We start from the raw sequence: 16,003 nt of genomic DNA on the forward strand, positions 1-16,003 counted from the left end.
AGGTTTGGGGGAAAACTGAAGTTATTATATGACAACTCAAAGCAAAAGGAAGGTGAAGGATCTAAAGCTGGGGAATTTAATGCCAGCAAAGGATGGTTTGATATTTCAGAAAGAGGTTTGACTAAAAATGTCAAACCCTAAGCCTTGGAGAGCAAAGATAAATACCAGCTGCCAATCTTTTGGATGTACAACAAGAAGTCTGGGACAATAAGAATCCCTTTTCTTGATTGGTTCCATTGATGCTTTGTCCCTGAAGTTAGAAAGTACTTTGCCAGTAGAGACTGCCTTTTAAGGTTCTTCTGCTATTGGACAATGCCCCTGCCCACTCAGAACCTAATGAATTCAATGCCAAAGGTATAGAAGTGGTCTACTTGCTCCAAAACAGAACATCTCTAATTCGGTCTCTAGATTGGGGGGCATAAGGACCATTAAGGCACGGTACTCTATGAAAAGGATTGTCAATGTTATGGAAGAGAACTTTGACAGAGAACATCATGGAAGTCTGAAAGGATTACATGACTGAAGATGCCATTGCTGTTATAGAAAAAGCTGTGAAAGCCATTAAGCCTGAAACAGTTAAGTTCCTGCTGGAGAAAACTGACTGAGTCCAGATGCTCTGCATAACTTCACAGGATTTACAACAGAGCCAATCAAGGAAATCAAGGACTGTGGATATGGCCAATAATGGGGGGTGGGGTGGGGTCGGGGGGAGGGGGTTGGTGAAGTGTCTCAAGATCCGGATCTTGGAGAAATTCAAGAGCTAATAGATACCATCCCAGAGGAATTAACAGAAGATGATTTGATGGAGATGAGTGTTTCTGAACCAGTGCCAGACAATGAGAAAAGAGAGGTAGAACAAGCAGTGCCAGAAATCAAATTGACATTAGACAATTTGGCACAAGCCTTCTGATTATTTAGGACTACTTTTGACTTCGTTTACAACATGGACCCTTTTATGGGAAGAAGGATTGGTGGAAGAAGGATTGGTATCATATAGCAACTTTTTAGAGAAATAAAAGAGCAAAACAGTCAGAAATTATGATGCATTTCTATAAGGTACACTGAGCATGTCTTTCTCTCCTGCCTCCTTCCGCATCTTCCACCTCTTCCCCCTCTGCCAAACCTGACACAGCAAGACCAAACTCTTCTCTTCCTCCTCCTCCTCAGCCCTCCCAACAAAAGACGATGACAATGAAAGCCTTCATGATGATCCACCTTCACTTAATAGAAAATAAATAAATAATAATAATCATGCCATACAGCTAATAAACCTATCTGTTGTATATGTGTGTGTATCTTTGTGTGAAAATCTAATAACTGTACAGTGAGAATTGCAAGAGACCTTTTTTGTGTTATCATCACTGTCATCACCTAAGTATTCATGGTGTAAAATATCAGGTGCAGGGGTTCTGGCTGGCTCAGTTGGAACAAAATGTGAGTCTTGATCTCAGGGTTATGAGTTCAAGTGCCATAGTGAGTGAGGAGTCTACTTAATAAAAAAAAAAAAATCATGTGTAAGGCTCGTATGGAAGAGTGAATAGCCTATCCTCACATAGGCACAAAGTGATATTTAGTATAAAATTAATAATTTGCTAGTTTTCTTTTTTATAATTTTGCTTTCAAAGAATTACATCACTATATAGTACACCTCTCTCGTAGTTGAAGAAACTATCAGCATATCATCACCAATAAGTGGTTTTTAAAAAGTATAACAATGTTTCCAATACTGCATTATAAATATGATGGTAATACTATATGCCATAAATATTGTATAATAATTCATTCATTAATGTATAGGCTAGGGTACTGTGAAGCAATTGTTATTGATTGATTGATTGATTATAGTAGGCATATTGTATTGATTATGGCAATCATATTGCTACTTCTGTTATCAATCCATGAATCATTATACCTGTAAATAAATATGAATTTCTTTTTCACATTATCATTTTATTTTTGACATCTACTGTTAATAATATGTATAACATCCACAGTGTTTTGTATCATATAAGACAATATTGATGTAGGTACTGAGAGACATAATCAGAAGATGTAAATTTACAGTACCAATAAATACAGTACAGTATTATAAATATATCTTCTCGGGGTACCTGGGTGGCTCAATCAGTTAAGTGTCTGACTTACGGTTTCAGCTCAGGTCATGATCTCATGGTTTGTGAGTTCGAGCCCCACATTGGACTCTCTGCTGATGCATGGAGCCTGCTTGGGATTCTCTCTCTCCCTCTCTCTCTGCCTCTCCCCTGCTTGAGCTCTCTCTCTCTCAAAATAAAAATATTAAAAAAATATTTTAAAATGTACTTTCTCTTCTTTATGATTTTCTTTTTTTTAAATGTTTATTTTTGAGAGAGAGAGAGAGAGAGAGAGAGAGAGAGAGAGACAGAGCACAAGCGGGGGAGGGGCAGAGAGAGAGGGAGACACAATCTGAAGCAGGCTCCAGGCTCTGAGCTGTGGGGCTTGAACTCAAGAACCGTGAGTTAGATCATGACCTAAGCCAGAGTTGGACAATTAATGGACTGAGCCACCCAGGTGCCTCCTTTATGATTTTCTCAATAATGTTTTCTTTTCCTTGGCTTACTTTATTTTTACATTTAAAAACAATTTTTTTATCCTTATTTATTTTTGAGAGAGAGAAAGACAGAGTGTGAGTGGGAGAGGGGCAGAGAGAGAGAGGAAGACACAGAATCTGAAGCAGGCTTCAGGCTCTGAGCTGTCAGCACAGAGCCTGATGTGGGGCTCAAACTCACAAACTGCAAGATCATTACCTGGGCTGAAGTCAGAGGCTTAACCAACTGAGCCACTCAGGCACCCTATCCTAGCTTAGTTTATTGTAAAAATACAGTATATAAGGGTGCCTGGGTAGCTCACTCTGTTAATTGTCTGACTTCAACGCAAGTCATGATCTCATGGTTCATGGGTTTGAGCCCCGTGTTGGACTCTGGGCTGACAGCCAGGAGACTGGAGCCTGCTTCAGATTCTGTGTCTCCTTCTCCTGCTGCCCCTCCCCCATTTGCACTCTGTCTTGCTCTCTCAAAAATAAACATTAAAAAAAAAAGAATACAGTATATAATACATATAACATACAAAATATGTGTTATTTGAGGGTTCATGACTGTTCATGTTGTTAGGAAGGCTTCCAGTCAGGCTGTTAGTAGTTAAGTTTTTGGAGAGTCAAAAGTTATACACAGAGTTTTGAGTTTGCATGGGTTGGCACCCCTAAACCCAGTATTGCTCAGGAGTCAACTGTACGTTTAGATTGTTAATGTCCTCTTGATGAATGAACTCTTTTGTCATTCTAAAGTATCTTTTTTTATTCCTGATAATATTCCCTGTTCCAAAATATACCTTTTTTTAATATTATATGTAGCAATTTTAGCATTCTTTTCACTAGCATTTGCTTTGCATATCTTTCCCCATTCTTTTAATCCAAGCTACTTGTGTATTTTTACTTAAAATTTAGTCCTTACAGGGACGTCTGGGTGGCTCATTTGGTTGAGCCTCTTACTTTTGATTTTAGCTCAGGGTCATGGGATCAAGCCCCATGTCCTCTGTCTGCATAGAGCTTGCTTAGGATTCTCTCTCTCCCTCTACCTCTCACCCCTGCTAATGTTCTCTCTCTAAACTTAAAAATAAATTGTTTGTTATAGACATCATATATTTGGTTCATGCTTTTATCCAATCTAATAATCTGTACCTTTTAAATTTCTTTTTTTAAAAGTAATCTCTGCCCCCAATATGTGGCTCAAACTCGCGACTCTGAGATTGGATGTTTTACCAACTGAGCCAGCCAGGTGCCCCAATAATCTGTACCTTTTAATTGGATATTTTATACCATTTATATCTAATATAACTGCTAATATGGTTGAGTTTAAAATCTATCATTTTGCTATAGTTTCCTATTTGTCTCATCTGTGCTTTTCTCCTTTTTTCTTAGAATCTTTTAGATTCTGTAATTTTGTAACTCTATTTCTAGTATTGGCCTATTAGGTATATCTTACTTTTATTATTGTTATTATTATTATTACTTTAGGGGTCGCTCTGGAGTTAGCAGTATGCATCTTTGTCTTACCTCACCCTACCTTCAAATAGTATACCATTGCATGTACATGGTAAAACCTTGCAACCACTTCCCCAGACAACTGCATCTCAACCTCACTTCTACATGAGTTTTAAACTCCACAGACATTATTATTAATTTGCCTTAAAAATCAATCTTATAAACAGATTTAAATTTTAAAAATATATAGATATATACTTATCCACACATTTCTCATTTCCAGGACACTTAATACTTTTCCATAAATCCAAATTTCCATCTAATAAAAGATATATCCTTTTCTCTTCTTTCTGAAGAAAATTTTCCAACATTTCTGGCAGTTGAAGTCAGCTAGTGATAAGCTGTCTTAGCGTTTTTTTTGGTCTGAAAATCTCTGTTTTCCCTTCATTTCTGAAAGATATTTTTACTGAATAAAGAATTATAGTTTGTTCTTTTTTATCTTTCTGAAATGTAAAGGTATTAAAAAAATTTTGTTTAATGTTTATTCATCTTTGAGAGACAGAGCATGAGTGGGGAAGGGGCAGAGAGAGGAAGACACAGAATCCAAAGCAGGCTCCAGGCTCTGAGCTGTCAGCACAGAGCCTGACATGGGGCTTGAACCCTCGAACTGCGAGATCATGACCTGAGCCGAAGTCGGGTACTCTACCAACTGAGCCACCCAGGTGCCCCAAAATATTTTAAAAATTTTCTTCTTGGTTGTATAGTTTCTAATGAGAAGCTGGGTATAATTCTTTGTTGCTTTATATATATCATGTCTTTTTTTTTCCCCCTGGCAATTGTTAAGATTTTTCTCTTTATCATTGGTTTTCAGCAATTTTACTAAAATATGCCTTGGAGTGGTTGTGACTTTGTTTATTCTGTTTGGTGTTCATTGAACTCCTTGGATTTGTGGGTTGATAGTTTTTATTCAATTTGGGAATATTACAGCCATTATTTCTTCAAATCTCTCTACCAGCCCTTAATATAGGAAAAATTCATACTGAGGGATAACATTAAGTCCTCCTGAGGACTGTACCTAAGGCCATAAATGTTTAAAGGTTTTTCTATCCTGGCTTTTGGAAACAGGTACTCTTTCCATCCATATGGGTATTCTGGGAATTGTTTTACCTTTTTTGGTGATTCTTTTGGTAATTCACCACCCTTTTTTGGTGATTCTTTTCCTCAATTAGTTTCTCCTCGAAAAGGTACAAATCAGTGTTCATCCACAGAATCAAAAGGACTCCTCTGTAGATACTGAATTCTGTATCCATGCATCTTCTTCCTTTCTGTTTGTCTGTCTTGCAAATGTTAGCTGTCTTGGTTTCCCTCAGTTCTGATATTAGCCTCCTCAACTCAGCACTGTTGTGAGCTCTTGGGTCCCCACTCTCTGTGCTATGGCCTAGAAACCTTCTCAAAGGAGTTGGCTGGAACAATTATATAGCTCAATTGTTTACTTCTCTATGTTTTAGTGATCACTGTCTTATGCTGTTATCCAATATCTGAAAACCATTGTTTCATTTATTTTGCCAGGTTTTCTAGTTGTTTTTGAGGGGAGGATGAATCCAGTCCCCATTATTCAATCATGGTTAGAACAGAAGTTCTTACCTAGAGAGTTTTTAAAAATAGAGGGCCAAATTCATCTCACTCTCAAAAACTCTAATTCAGTAGGTCTGGTATGGAATTCTGGAATCTTTACTTATTAAAAAGTACTCACATGATTCTGATATACACACAGTTGGAAACTGTATCTTGATACTTTAGGAAAGGCTTGTTCAGACATTCTTCTAATTAAAAGGAAGGACAGACGTTTTTCATTTTTAAAACTTTTCCTCATTCTGAGTATGATGGAGTAATTACAGCCAACCAATAATGATCCAACTTAAAATAATTAAGTGAGCAGATACAATATAAAACATCTATTTGGAGGCATCAGCAAGCAGCTGAGGCAACCAGGACTCAAGAGGACACAATCTTAAAGAAGGGAATCTAAACCTAGAGGTGATATGATATTCTTTAGCACCTTTGTCCCTCAGGAAAATTCTGGGCATCAGACCACCTGAGTTTTGGAACAGAGCAAAGAAAAAGGCCCCAAGAGGCAAAGACACAGGCAGGAATTTGGGCCATTAAGCAAGGATGGAGAGACAACACTTAAAGACCAGAAGGGCCAGATTCCCAGGGAGAAAGGAGAGTGAACGAGCCTAATACTCTGCTAGTTTCCCACAGGGGACTTGCCAAATTCTGAAGATGCATGAGAAAGAAAGCTAAGCTACCAGGCAGAAAACCTCTGAAAAGCAGAGTGGAGTTTTTTGTTCTGAGAAAACAAGGATTAGACTTGAGTATTCACTGGGGCCAAGGACCCCAGGGAACACACAGGACTCTCAGTTGAACACCTGCAGAGTTGTGTGACAGGAAAAGCAGCAAAACAGAGGTGGACTAAGCCTTGCCAAAACCCAACCTCAAGTTAGTTCAGTTTCTGATTAAGGTGTTCAGGTCTCACTCCAACTACTTTGTAAGGGACAGAGTGAACCCTCTCTAAATGAAGGTAATACTATCCAGAGCTTCTGTGATTTTTCATACTTAATGTGTGGCATTCTATTAAAAAGTACCAGGCAGGCCAAGAGCCAGTAAAAACAAAATGACCAAAAACAAATGGAAAGTATATACAATAGAAATAGACCCACAGAAGATCTAGCTATTGTAATGATCAGAATGAGGTTTAAAATTGCTAGGATTGATATATCAAGAAAGTATAGGCAAAAGTGGAGAACATAAATAAAAAGATGGAGAATTTCTCCAAATGCATTGATTTTATTAAAAAAAAATATGGAAATTCTAGAACTTAAAAATACAATGACCAATATTAAGAACTCAACAGATTGAAGAGAAAATTTAGATAGATAGGTACATCATATACAGACTCATGCAAAAAGAGGCAAAAAAGATGACAGGCAATACAGATGGTAAAGAGTGAAAAATTCTGACATATGTATAACTGAAATCCTAAAAGGAAAAGAGAGATGGGAAGATAGTGACCAAGAATTTTCCAAAACAGGTAAAAGATATTATGCCATAGATTCAAGGAATGCCATGAGAGGTACTCATCCCACTCAAGAACCCAAGTGAGATACATACAAAGAAAACCACATCTAGACATATCACAGGAAAACTGTTGAAAACTGAAGAAAAAAAATACTAAAAGGAGCTAGAGGAAAAAAGACATTTCTTTCTTTCTTTCTTCCTTTCTTTTTGAGAGAAAAAGGGGGTGCAAGTGAGGGAGGGGCAGAGAGAGAGAATCCCACAGGGGACAGAGAGGGAGACAGAGGGAGAGACAGAGAGAGAGAAGTGGGGTTTACCTGAAGTGGGGCTGGAGCTCACCCAATGCAGGGCTCAGTGTTGTGACTGTGAGATCATGACCTGAACCAAAGTCTGATGCTTAACCAAGGAGCCACTCAGGCACCCCAAAAGATGTTATTTTTCAAAGGAGTGACAAAAGAATGATGGAAACCAGAGGACATCTTCAAAGTGCTGGGGGGAAGAAAACTTGCTAAATCAGAATGCTAAACTAGAATTACTATACTCAGTAAATATATTAAGGATAAAATGAAGTTTGTAGGCAAACAAAAATGGAGAGAACTTGTCACCAGCAGACCTGCTCTGAACACAAGAATTATTCAAACACAAGGCAAAAATTCCATTCAGAAGCACATAAATGCATATTGGAACAAGGTGTAAATAATGGGTAAATGTGTAGGTAAACATAATGAGTACTGACTGTACAGAACACTGATTATAAAATCTTGCATGGCTTAAAATATATGTGCAATTAAAATCCATAACAACAATAAACAAAAAAGAGGAAGGGGTAAGTGGGAGCACAGTATTCTAAGGTTTTAGCATTCTTGGGGAAGTGGTAAAAGTAGTCATTTATAATATAGTGTAATAAGTAAAACAGGCATGTTGTAATGTAAGACTTCTAAGAGAATGTGTAATTAAGGGACATCTGGGTGACTCAGTCTGTTAAATGTCCTACTTCAGCTCAGGTCATGATGTAACAGTTTGTGAGTTCGAGCCCTGCATCAGGCTCTTTGCTGTCAGTGCAGAGCCTGCCCTGGATCCTCTGTCTCCCTCTCTCCCTGCCCCTGCCCTCCCCTGCCAAAATAAATAAACATTAAAAAAATAGTTATTTAAAAAAATAGGATAATGTGTAATTAAGAAGTTAATAGAGGAGATTAATGGCATATTGAAAATATTTTAATTCAAAAGAAGGCAAGAAAGAACAGAATAAGGGATGTAAATAAGTGGGCAAAAGGAATACCTAGTAAGATGGCATGTATAAATCCAAATACAGCAGCAATTATATTAAATATAAATGGACTAAAGCTTTTCCTGTTGAAACAAGGATAGAACAGCTCTCCAATTTTAGGTTTGGCTTAACTCTGCGTAAAATGTAGTTAACAAATACAACTGAAAAGTCAGAACTCCTAGAGCAAAATGTGGAAGAGGTAAGTAACTTTCAGCTGCCAATGCCACAAGGCTGAATTCTGCATAAAGTTTAACCAAGAAAAACTGGGGGCACTTGGGTGGCACAGTCAGTTAAGCATCTGACTTAAGCTCAGGTCATGATCTCACGGTTCGTGGGTTCGAGCCCCATGTCGGGCTCCGTGGGACAGTTCAGAGGCTGGAGCCTGCTTTGGAATCTGTGTCTCCTTCTCTCTGCCCTTTCCCCACTAGTGCTCTGTCTCTCTCTCTTTCAAAAATAAATAAATGTTAAAAAAAAAAAAAAAGCAAAAGAGACAAACTGTCCTTTCAAGTCTGGGGTTGTTTTTTAACATGCAAAAGGTAAGGACTTTAATCTTTGTTGCAAAACTTTTATTTTGAGAAGACCTGAATGCACCATTACATTATGCAAATGTAAAAGCAAAGATTCTCTATGGAAGCTTTTTGAAATGCTAAACTGTGTTTTGTTGTTGCAAATGGTTTTAAATTTTTGCTACTGTGTGCCTAAACTCCAGTTTAGTCTTTTCACAGGATTGGCTATGAGTTAGTTTTCTTTCAAATTGTCCAAAGCAAACACAACTCATCTCTGTATTGTTTTTCTTGTGAAGACCACATACAAGTCTCAAATGAAGAACTCATTTTTCCCCTCCACCCAACACTACTTTTTTTTTTTTTCCTGGATGTATTTCCTTTATAATGGCTCCCATTTTACTTGAGAGTACATCTGTCTGATTCATCCAAGATGGAAAATATCCTTTCTATAGATTATCTTGTGTCCCAAAATTTCTCTCCTCATTTGGGGACATGGCTTGGATATAAGTGATGAATGGTGATTCAGTAAGTCTCACCACACCACACTTAGTTATCAGTGTCGGTATTGGGTATTGAGTTGGCTCGGCTATCATCTGAAGATATATGTTATGTTATTACTGAATGATCTAGACAGTCTGTAGTGTAGAACAATAAGGCTAAGGATTGGAATGGAGAAAAGCTATAGAGAAAGGAAAGTAGAGGTCCAGGAATAAACAAGGCAGGGCTTGTGTTGGGGGTAAAAAATCCATCGTTTTTTAGTGGCTGAAAAAATTTTCATTCACTAGCAACATTTTTTTAAATGTGTATTTATTTTGAGACAGCTAGTGAGTGCGGGGTAGGGAGGAAGAGAGAGAGAGAGAGAGAATAGAATCCCAAGCAGTTTCCGTGGTGTCAGTGCAGAGCCCCATCCCAGGAACGTGAGATCATGACCTGAGCCAAAATCAAGAGTTGGAGGCTTAACTGAGCCACCCAGGCGCCTCTAATTTTTTTTTTTTTTTTTTTTTTGAGTCTGTACTGCTTGTACAAGACTATGCTGCTGGAGATGCAAAGAGGCATCGCAGAAGAGCATATGTTTGGGAATAGAGTCATTAAATGTACGCAAGAGCAATGTATCAAGTGCCAAAGGAATAGGGCAAATGGTGAATACTATAAGAGTTCAGAAAGGAGATACACATTAAAATTAAGGCAGTGAGTGAGAGGGTGGTTTTACAAGGGAACGCTGAGATAACATGAGGTATGGGGAGGACAGTTTATACAGAGGGGTACACAGCAGTTAAAAGTCCAGTAGCAGGAATACACTTCCACTAAGAATTATTAAGCATTTAGTATGTCTTTTTGTCATTTACTGCAGAAACAAAACAAAACAAAACAAAACGTATGACTCAATTTCTGCCTCAAGGAGTTTACTAGATGAGAGATAAGACAAAGAAACATACATGCCACCAGAAGACAGGCCATGAAAAGTGCCAGTTCGTGGTTCAGCTTTCAATTTGGAAAAGAGCAATTCTGCATAGCGAATGGGTAGAAGACAAGCACTGGAACAAAAGAGATTAAGCCTTGAAACTCAGATGTGTGCCACAAAAGAGCTGTGTGACCTTGTGTAAGTCACTGGACCTGAGTCTTTGCTGTTTCTTTTAAAAACGGCTTGGTAAGGTCCAACAAGCCTCTCGGATGTGGGGAGGATGAAGTCATTGTGGTGAAAGGGCTTCACACGAGTGTCTAAGTTTCCACCCTCTCCTCCCTCCTCATTGCACCTACTCTTTTTCCTACAGTAGGGTGACATGTGTGGGGTGTGATGGGAGCCAAAAGGGAATGATAAAGGGAGGCAACTTCCTCCCCGCTCTTTGTCCCCTCCCCACTCCCCCAGCTCTTGACCTCGGGTTCCGGGAGAGTTACTGTGGAAGTGGGGTGTGAGCACAGAAGTGGGGAGGGAGGATCTGCTAACTGTAAACAGACATCATCAGGAGTTCAGATAGTCTGGCTACCGGATTTCCGTGCCATACTGAAGCCACCCCACCCATGCGCCTGCCCTCAGTTTCCCCAGCTGTGTAATGGGGATACACCATTTCCTTTTCCCGCTATCTGCCTGACCTAACCGCGTGAGAAAGACAAGAAGGAACCCCCAGTTCTTGGCCTCCAGCCCCATCAGGTCCTCCTCCCACTTTGGCTTTGGCCTTTTGTACCGGCCCCACGTGACCTGCCCGGCCGGCTCTTCCCTCCTGTCCCGCCCCGCCCTCCGGCCTTTCCCGGCTCTCGGCGCAGCTCTTCCCGCTCCTCGCCCGCCCCCCTCTCGTGCTCCCCCTTCTCCTTCCCCCACGCCTCCCTCCCAGGCTGTTACCGCTCCCTCCCCCAGGCAGCCGTTCCCTCGCGACGCTTCCCCTCCCCCCGCGGCTGTTCCGCCGCCTCGCCTCCCCTCCCCCCGGCCGGAGCTCACTGTCTCCAAGATGGCGGCCGTGTCAGTTTGGGGCATCTCCGCGGTCCGGCCCGGGGCTCCGGGATCCCGGCTCTCTTCTCCCCCGGTAAGTAGCCGAGGAGCCTCCGGCGACTGCCCCTGGCCGTCGAGCCCGAGGCTGAGCCGCTCCGGAGCCGGCTCCGCCGCCTCGCGGGGTCGGCGGGCCGCTGCAGGCCCCGCCGCGGCCTGCGCCGCCTCCCGCTGCTCTGCGCCAGGCCTCGGGCTGGGGCGCCGAGGCCGCCCCCTCGCGCCCGGCCGGCGCCCGGCTCCCCCCGCCTTGCGGCCCGCGCGCCGCCCGCCGGCCCGGCGCTCGCGGGCCCAACGCCCCCGCCGCCCGCCCGCCGGCCGGGCCCAGCCCCGGGGAGCCGGCGGGTGGGCGGGCGGAGAGCGGCCCAGGCCGCGGAGCCTCGGGCTGGGCTGTGCCGGCGAGCCCGCTCTCCCTCGGGGGCGCGCCCACCGCCCCGGCCCCACCTGCGCCCGGCCGCTCGCTGCCCCAGGCCGGGCGCGGCCCCTGCTGCCCGCGCTCCCGGGTGCTCGCTCTCCGGCTCCGGCGGGGTGCGCGGAGATCCGAGCGGGGCTGAGGCTGCAAGTGGGGGTGACAGGCTGGCGGGTGTTGTGGTGCGGAGGAGGCAGCACGTGTGGTGTTGTGTCTGTCGGGCTGTCAGCCCCTGCGCTGGGAGGGGAGGCGGCGGGCTGCCTGTCAACCTTCGGCCGGTTTGGACGGGAGCTGCCGGACCTGTCAGGCTTCTTGGGCAGCCTGCGTGCCCCAAACGCCTCCTTTGAACCGGCCTCTGTGGGGCTTAGGATTTGGAGGAACCGGGAATGGGAGATACATTGCTCTTAACTCTTTCACGTGATTTCATTGTTAACTTAGTCTTTGGGTTCTGTTTCCATCTGATGGGTACGGCGAAGCTACCCGTTGGCAAGCTGCAGGGTTGTGCAGTTTGAAGTTTTTAAAGTTTCTCGCTCTTTAAAAAGAGAGCGCGAAGATGTGTTTGGGGGTGGGGAATCCAGGCCGGGGAAGGACTGTCGGAAGCAAGGAGTAGTTTTTCTCTAGCCGCTGGTGTACTTTCAGAGAGTTAAAGTTCAAGTCTGCAGGCGCTTTACTGTCTGAAGACCTGGAGACTGGTGAAAACCCTGGCCTGAGAGACAATGACTAGCTGTCATTCATTCTTTCACCTGCGAGCATAATCAATTAGGACGTTCCCGGCTTCTTAAACTCAGATTGTAGCTTCTCCTTCAGTTTAGCGTTAATGCCTACGTAATGAACGTTCTTGGAGTAATAATACTATGATTTCTATCCTCTCGAGACTCTCACCAGAATGAAGCATAGCTGTCTCAGGGGGCTTCTTTTTAGCCAGCGAATTTAAAAATAAATCTTGGCTCAAGTTTGAGTGTTTACTTCAGCCTTTTTCTTTCCTATCAGAGTTTATAGCACTGTAGCTTTTCTAATATCTGTTAGTTTTGCTTTTGGTTTTAATATTAATTTTAAGAATAATTGCTGCGGAGCCATTTTTCATATAATTTTTTAGGTTGTAATGTAAATGCTTCTCAAAATAAGAGCAGGCGTCCTAAAAATCACCTAAGTTACATTTATTTTTGGAAGCAAAGAAGTTAATTGGTTTCAGAATTCGTTATTTTGGTGATTTTTAAAAAGATCTGTATCTGCCAGATTCTTTTGTCTGAAAGAAGAATATTGACTTGGATCCTGGAGAGGCAACGTATTTATGTGTTTGTGTTTTACTCTTTCACATTCATTTCAGGACAGAAATCTTGAATCTATGAGATCTTCTCTTTAGACCTGCCGACAGGCAATATTGTGCATTTGACATGTAGTGTGTGCATTTGAACCCTGTGATTCTGGGCCTTTCTCATTTCTAGTTGCTATATCTGTAGCTTGGTTATGAACATTTTGACAGTTATTCCTGCCGTTATATTGAATATTAGTGTTTTAGTTTGGTTTAGGAGAAGCTATCAGCATGTTATTCTTGAAATTTGAATGAAATTGGATTATTTTAAAATTCTTTAAGCACTTCTGACACTTGATGATTTTCAATATTTTTGTTTCCATTTGCAGTGTTTACTTAAAATATGAACTTGATCTGTGTAAATGGTATTTTTTTTATATAAAATAGTTAAAATTTTCTCAACGGTTTTCTTCCTTATTTTATTGACTGTTTTTATGCAGTCTGAATGTCTGGAATTTTGAAAGATGAAAGATTCACTCTTACTTTCATTGCAGGATTCTTTCTACTAATCCAGATACTTGTTGAAGTGCTGAATAGTTTCTTGGGGAAAGATGACAAGGAAGAGTTTGAATTCATAGACTGGTGAGCAGAGATTGTGGAGTACAGAATAGTCAGCACCCCTCTGGTTAGTTGTAGCCTAAGGTCATTCATAGTATATCTCATCTTGTATACCTGTTGTATCCTAATTATTCATCTTTTTTTCATTTTTATTCCAATCCTTTACATACATACATGATTGTTTCAGAATGTTGATAGAAACTTGTTAAAACTCTATAGGTGCTCAATAAACATTTGCTATTCGATTGTTTTTAAAGATTAGGATGTTTCATTTATAGCTTATTTACAAAGTAGGATTTGATAGGAAACTGATCTTGTTTTAATTGTTTTTCAGGCATAAGATGCACATTTTTCTGCTGGGAATGGGATGTTCTTGAGTTCTTACAAGTTCATGAAGAGACCCATGTGTGGTGCTATTGAGAAATTTATTGGGAAATGTAAAGACATTTCAAATAACAGGTTGTTTTGGTTTCTGAAGTAAAAGTGAGGAGGCACTCTGTTTTGTGCAAGGAGGAAGGACTCAGGCCAGAAAACTTGTATGCTATGGTTAACTGGTTCCCAGTTTCCGAGAATGTTGTTTTCCATGGTATAAAACTTACTCAGCATCAGGATAAGGGATAACGACTCTATGGATATACAGAATCCTTCACCATGGTAAAACTCGCTAACCCGCTGTATACGGAGTGGATTTTGGAGGCCATCAAAAAAGTGAAGAAGCAAAAACAGCGTCCTTCAGAAGAAAGGATATGCAATGCAGTGTCTTCATCCCATGGCTTGGATCGTAAAACTGTTTTAGAACAATTGGAGTTGAGTGTTAAAGATGGAACAATTTTAAAAGTCTCAAATAAAGGACTCAATTCCTATAAAGATCCTGATAATCCTGGGCGAATAGCACTTCCTAAACCCCGAAACCATGGAAAATTGGATAATAAACAAAACGTAGATTGGAATAAACTGATCAAGCGGGCAGTTGAGGGCTTGGCAGAGTCCAGTGGCTCAACTTTGAAAAGCATTGAACGTTTTTTGAAAGGTCAGAAGGATGTGTCTGCATTATTTGGAGGCAGCGCTGCCTCTGGCTTTCACCAGCAGTTACGATTGGCTATTAAACGAGCCGTTGGCCACGGCAGACTCCTTAAAGATGGACCTCTTTATCGGCTCAACACTAAAGCAACCAGTGTGGATGGGAAAGAGAGTTGTGAGTCTCTTTCCTCTTTACCTCCAGTGTCACTCCTTCCACATGAAAAGGATAAGGTAAGAGTGGTGTACGCATCAGTGTTCATAGAGCTGAAGATATAGCATGCTACAAAGTCATGTTTCTAGGAAGTATGTAGAAGTTATGTTCAAGTTTTGTGTTTGGGGACTTAGGGAATGATCATCTTTGGTTTTTTATTGGTAAGTTGTTGGAATTCAGTAGATACCAGTTGCCCTGATACTTTGAAATATTTGACACCTGCCATTCAGAGTGTATTGATGTACCGAAAAGAACAGATTTAGATTAGAGTTTAAAAGTAGCATTCAACTTTAAGGCTGTTATAAGTTCTTAGAATATCTTACTGCTGGAAGTTGATGAGCACTCCTAAATGTTCGAGGCTTGGATTTGAAACAAGCAGGTGACTCTAAGAACCTTTTTCCTTTTTTTCTTTTTTCTTGCACATTACCATTAGGAAGGAGTGAGACTGAGTCTCCTGACCCATCCGTAGTTGTAGCTAAGCAAATTTATCAATTCTTATTTTTGTCGTATTCTAACTTTTTGTCATGTATTCTTTGCATATGATGAAGTCCTAAGTGTTATTTATGAGCGGTGTAACTACATGGGTCAGGAAAAAGTATTCTGTATTCCTAAAGTTCTGTGGAGTTGGGAGTTTTGGTACACAGTGGTAATGTGCTGTGTTTTATGCTGTTATTTTGTGCAGTTAAAAAAGTATGCTAAGAAACAGCAAATTTTGGCCTTTCAATAGATATTAGGAGATGAAGAGAATTTTGTCAGTAGCAGTTTTTTACATTGACCTAGTGTCTTAGCTGTGAATTTATTTCAAGTGTTCTGAATTGTAGTTGTGGGGAGAGTGGTAGTACTTAATGCACATTTTAGTATACAATAGTAAAATAATCTTTATTTTGCCTAAGATCATGGAAGCTACTTCTAGGATGAGAAGATTGTAAAGTTAACACTGCATGTGTTTAAAAATACTTGAGGTTCAGTCTAAATTTATTGCAGTTAGTAACCCAGCTATAGATTTTTGTTTAAATAGCAACTGAAAAATAACAGTATTTTTCTTTGATGAAGTTTTAGAGATCTATTTTAAGGTTCAATTTTCCCAGTGAACTTTGAAATAGAAACATTATCTTAACCATTATTACTCTTGAAATTATTCTGTTAGAATG

General features: G+C 40.9%; 2 protein-coding genes across 5 annotated transcripts in view; one reads left to right on the forward strand and one right to left on the reverse strand.

Moving 5' to 3' along the window:
• AP3M2 (adaptor related protein complex 3 subunit mu 2) overlaps positions 1-11,514 on the reverse strand; it is a 110,823-nt gene extending 99,309 nt beyond the window's left edge. Inside the window, exon 1 of the mRNA XM_023252570.2 lies at positions 11,298-11,514. The gene's annotated coding sequence lies outside the window, so the exon portion shown is untranslated. The remainder of the gene's footprint in view (positions 1-11,297) is intronic.
• KAT6A (lysine acetyltransferase 6A) overlaps positions 11,253-16,003 on the forward strand; it is a 114,325-nt gene continuing 109,574 nt past the window's right edge. For 2 of the 4 annotated variants that reach the window (XM_023252568.2, XM_023252569.2), the window contains exons 1-2: positions 11,253-11,382; positions 13,956-14,872. In XM_023252568.2, the coding sequence (XP_023108336.2) occupies positions 14,273-14,872 (600 nt within the window). In that variant the 5' untranslated portion in view covers positions 11,253-11,382; positions 13,956-14,272. Of the gene's footprint in view, positions 11,383-12,170; positions 13,689-13,955; positions 14,873-16,003 lie in introns of those variants that run through there. The other 2 variants (XM_011281498.4, XM_011281497.4) reach the window with 2 other exon arrangements.

This window comes from Felis catus, chromosome B1 (genome assembly GCF_018350175.1).
Source record: "Felis catus isolate Fca126 chromosome B1, F.catus_Fca126_mat1.0, whole genome shotgun sequence".
NCBI lineage: Eukaryota > Metazoa > Chordata > Mammalia > Carnivora > Felidae > Felis > Felis catus.